The sequence below is a fragment of the Pseudophryne corroboree genome, chromosome 12, assembly GCF_028390025.1.
Source record: "Pseudophryne corroboree isolate aPseCor3 chromosome 12, aPseCor3.hap2, whole genome shotgun sequence".
Lineage (NCBI taxonomy): Eukaryota > Metazoa > Chordata > Amphibia > Anura > Myobatrachidae > Pseudophryne > Pseudophryne corroboree.
Genome location: NC_086455.1, coordinates 53,237,754 through 53,242,492, shown reverse-complemented (window position 1 = coordinate 53,242,492; position 4,739 = coordinate 53,237,754). Strand labels below are relative to the sequence as shown.

Genomic DNA, 4,739 nt, shown 5'->3' with positions numbered 1-4,739 from the left:
GTCCTGACGGACCAAGGTACCCCTTTTGTGTCTAAATTAATGAAAGACTTGTGTCGTCTGTTAAAGGTGGATAGAATTACAACTTTAGTTAACCACCCACAGACAGAGGGCTGGTCAAACGTTTTAACCGAACCCTTAAGCAGATGATAAAAAGGGCGGTGTCACAGGAGAAGCTGGATTGGGACCTACTCTTACCTTATCTAATGTTTCAGGTTCGAGAGGTACCCCAAGCCTCTACAGAGTTTAGCACCTTTGAACTCCTCCTTGTGGGCTTTTATTGTAGGTGTGATTTTTGCCAGGGCGGCACCCTTAACTGAATGTCTGAGGAAACAGTCCCCAGACAAGATAGTATGGGCTAGGCCTGCAGAAATTGCTTGGAAGGATGTAAGGCAAGCTTTATGTGCAGAGCCTGTATTGCAAGCTCCTGATTTCAGAAAGCAGTTTGTCTTTAAGCCTGATGCTTCTGGGACAGGGTTAGGGGCAGTCCTTTCCCAAGAGGTAGAAAGGGGAAGAGAAACCCATCCTCTATCTTAAACTTAAATTGCTGCCCAGAGAACATAAGTACTCAACTGTGGAGCAGGAGTGCTTTGCGATTAAATGGGCAGTAGAGTCACTGAGATATTTGTTGGGGTGACAAATTCTGGCTAATCACAGACCATGCACCCTTAAAGTGGATATACACAAACAAGGAGGTGAATACTTGTGTAACTAAATGGTTCCTGGCCTTACAGCCATTCAAATTTGAAGTGCAGCATTGTCTAGAGAAACAGCCCCTCAATGCAGATGCCCTTTCTAGGAAGTTTATGGTTACTAATCCTCCTAGCAACCCTGTGATGAAAGAGAAACTATCAGGAAAAAAAATCTGCCGGTTCTCCACCACCGCCCCTGGACTGACTTGACTGCCCACTGCTGCTATATTTTAAGGAGCTGACCCAACATACTGTATGTATATGCTGGGTCACCTCTGTCAGCCCTCTGCCCACACAGCTGACTCACTCTGCGAGCCACTGCAGCCTCTGTGCAGAAAGGACCTACTTTCCAAATCCCTGGTAACACAAAGGACCGCAGCAGAAGACTGGATTTCACATTGCTTCGATGGAAAGGTAAGTATGTATGAATTGCTACTTAATCTATATGTGGCATTGAAATGATGCAATATATAGTGAACAGTAGCAATTCTCTTTATGAATAGAGCCCAGTGTGTTCTCGCAACCACTGTTCCTGCATAATATTTAATAAATAGTAAAATATACTATGTAAAAAAAATAGATAAAAATTGTGGCATCACCACAGTAATTAAAACATGAACCCCCTATATGGGGATGCAGTTCAGGAGACCAATGCCGGAATCCTGACAGCCAGCATTTTACCGACGGACGTAAGCCCAACACCTGCCCGGTATTCCAACGTGGACCCACTAACCAAGTGTGAAGAGAGCCTGTGGAAAGCGAAATGAGCCACTGGGCCCATGTGTGGTGAGTGCAGTGAGCTCACGAGGGAACTCGCTGCTGGGATTCCAGCAGACGGGGTGTCGATGTCGGTATACCAATAGCCGGCATCCCGTATAACGGTATATCATACTGGATCCCCTATATGAGATGATTTCTGATGACAGCTAGCTAGTGGAAATCACCAGTTGCCCAGGAACTAGAATCTGAAACATATATTGAATGGAACATAACGTGCATTATCAGCCACTCTTTATCTTCCTAAAAACCAATACCTCACACATCCTGCTACTCCCCTAGACTGGACATCCACTTCCCACACACCCCTCTTCTTTCACCCACATCATTAAAAACCATTGATGCTCACCTCAGAATATGATTGTTTTTTGCAATTTTATGTATTTACATGATCAATGCTTCACTCCTTGTTGTTCTGTTTTGAACACTACAGTATGTCCTATCAACCTTGAAATAAATATAATTAAAAAAACACATGTTCACTCATATTTTATTACATTTACTGACCGTCTTAATGGAAATTGGAGAGCTATAAATATTTACAATGTCAAGTCAAATTAACCTTTTATTATGGGATACGGTCATTAGGTCGACAGTCATCAGGTCGACCACTATTGGTCGACAGTCATTAGGTCGACACGGAAAAGGTCGACATGCGTTTTTTACCTTTTTTTATTTTTTGAACTTTTTCATACTTTACGATCCACGTGGACTACGATTGGGAATAATAACCTGTGCAGTGGTAGTGGAGCGAGGCACCTTGCCCAAAGCATGATGAGCGAAGCAAACAATGAGAGGGGGCACAAAGCACCAATTGGGGTTCCCGTCACTTTCCGAAGAAAACGACACCCAAAAATGTTTTAAACCACATGTCGACCTTTTTCCATGTGGGACCTAATGCATGTCGACCTAATGACTGTCGACCTAAGTGTGGTCGACCTAATGACCCATACCCTTTTATTATGTCACTTTAGCCAAATCTCATTTTTGATTAAAGCAGCAAATGTACTAAAGCTAGAAAAGGTAATAAAACATTTGTAAGAATATAAAATAACTTTTTTCTCCCTTTTTATTTTGCTGTGTGACTTAATCAGTATTACTCTTTTGGAGGTTTGGCATATAGTCGTTGCCATAGCAACAATTTGCTACCTCATCCCAGCATCCATTGATTGCCCTTTTAAGAAGCACCTCTCCGCCCCTCCTCGTCTGCTGTTCTCTTGTGTGTGTTGCTGAAGTAAGCAGCATCATTCAGTCCAGGAGTGAAGGGACCAGCATAGAGAGACCTACAATGAATTTGCTTCTTCACAAGCAGGCAGGGAAGAATCCACGTGCCATGGACCCAGGCACAGAACTGACATTCATTTGACATTCACTAAAACAGACAGAAGAGTCGTTAGCATAAAGGTGCATACTGCACAGACGAAGGAACTTGCATTTGATGGATGAAATGCTGTGACACATTACATCAGAGCTATGACCTAAAGCAAAGACGCCAGGAATAATTCCTTTATTTCTAAACCTGTGCCTGTTTTAAGATTTTGTTCTTTGTGGTGATCTCCCTGCAACAGAGGCCACGGTGGAGCACAGAGGGAAAAACCGGGCCAATATGAAGGACAAAGACTTTGTCGCCAATGTAGAGAGGGGGAAGCCTGCTACATACACTGGGGACAAGAAAGCAAAAATGACAGCCAAAACCAATAAAAAATGGGTGAGACTGGCAACTGTTTTTGCCTATGTGTTGTCTGTCTCTCTTGCTGCTATAATACTAGCTGTCTATTACAGTTTGATATGGAAGCCTGTAAGAACAAGCGGAGAGCTGGCTCATTCTAGCCCAAGCCCTGGAGGAGCCTATATTTCCATTTCCAACAATGCAACTATTCTGTCTGATGAGACACTAGTCAACAGCAGTGCAAGTACGATTTCCATGGCCAGCCTGCATCCAGCAAAGCAGGCACGTAACCAGGCAGCGGTTTCCGAAAACACTGAATATATAGGTGCCCCAACACCTGCAGCTCGTGACGCATCTGCAGCTGAGCTCAGGGTACTTGTGGGAACCCTAAGTGATATACCATCGGTGAAGGCCCAGATATACAGCAACAAAGAGACTGTGTCTTCATCCACAAATGTAAACACCAATGCTGGAACGGAGGCCGTAAAAGCAGGCTTTGAAGACAGTGCACCAAACAGCATCACCTCTACACATTCACCCCACACAAAAACAGTCACGCCACCATCATCAGTAGAGGTGGCACTTATTCAGACGGACAAATATACTACAGGAATTCCAGAAGATTTACAAGCATTTCCATCTGCACAAGGCAGTACAGATATTGTAGACCACTCGCTGACTGATCATTTAAATGAGGAGACGAGTGGAAGTACGGAGTCATTAATGCATCAAATCAGTGAATCTGAAAGGAGCCATGACCCTCTAGGCTACACAGATAGCACTCCACATGCATCTGTTGCAGGAAACCTATAGGAGTCCATAAGAATGACTCTTCAGGGAGCGTACAAAGCCTTTTTCTTACGTAATGGAAGACTGAGGGGATCTGTGCATTTTTTAATGCTAGTCCTGGCTCATTGGCTGGCTGTTGCCACTTTCCTGTCCTCTAAATCGGCATACTTCTATTACAGCCAAATATTTTGTCCTAGTAGTAGGGCAGGAATTTTTTCTTAGATTCTGTTTGTGTTACTGCTGAAATAAGGTTCTAAAATGTTCTAACTGGCTCTGGGATTATTATTCAGCATTCGGAGAATGAAGGACTCTCTACACATCAGATGAATCGAAATATATTTATTTTTGTTTAAAATAAAGCAGGTTTGTTTTGTCGGGAAGGGAGTTTGCTTAGAATAGCTACAGATATTAAATATTTATGTGATAATAAAACTCACAAGGAGTGGAGCTCAGGTATGTTAATAGAATGCATGTATGAAATCTGTGCAAACGTCTGTTAATTTATTTTAAATCAGGGTATGATGCATAAGAACATATTATTTTAAGGGCTATTGACACACAGCATGGGTAGTAATTAAATATTTTCTTTCAAATAACTGCAGCGGTTCTTTTATTATTGTGTTGGTGCAGTTGCTGTAGTCAGTTCTTTGCTTAACGTGTTTATGTAACCTGGCCTACAATTCTCTCAGTCTGCACCGCATTACGAATGGTCTTCTGTGTCTTTGGAGTTTAATTACTATACAGCATTTTACAAACTACCGATTTCCAGGATGCAGGATTTTATGCAGTTATTTGTTTGTTTTTAAAAGGGCAGC

The 4,739-nt window shown here is 42.6% G+C and overlaps 1 protein-coding gene across 1 annotated transcript; it reads left to right on the top strand.

Annotated features, from left to right (window-relative positions):
• Window positions 1-2,667: 2,667 nt before the first annotated feature.
• On the top strand, window positions 2,668-4,520 carry INAFM2 (InaF motif containing 2). Its single transcript, XM_063947516.1, has one exon. It carries the CDS (start codon window positions 3,073-3,075, stop codon window positions 3,946-3,948), a length of 876 nt encoding a protein of 291 aa, XP_063803586.1. The 5' UTR covers window positions 2,668-3,072; the 3' UTR covers window positions 3,949-4,520.
• The last annotated feature ends 219 nt before the right edge of the window (window positions 4,521-4,739 follow it).

What these genes read in the sequence shown, in the direction of transcription:
- INAFM2 (XM_063947516.1), top strand. Translation starts at nt 3,073, where the DNA reads ATGAAGGACAAAGACTTTGTCGCCAATGTAGAGAGGGGGAAGCCTGCT.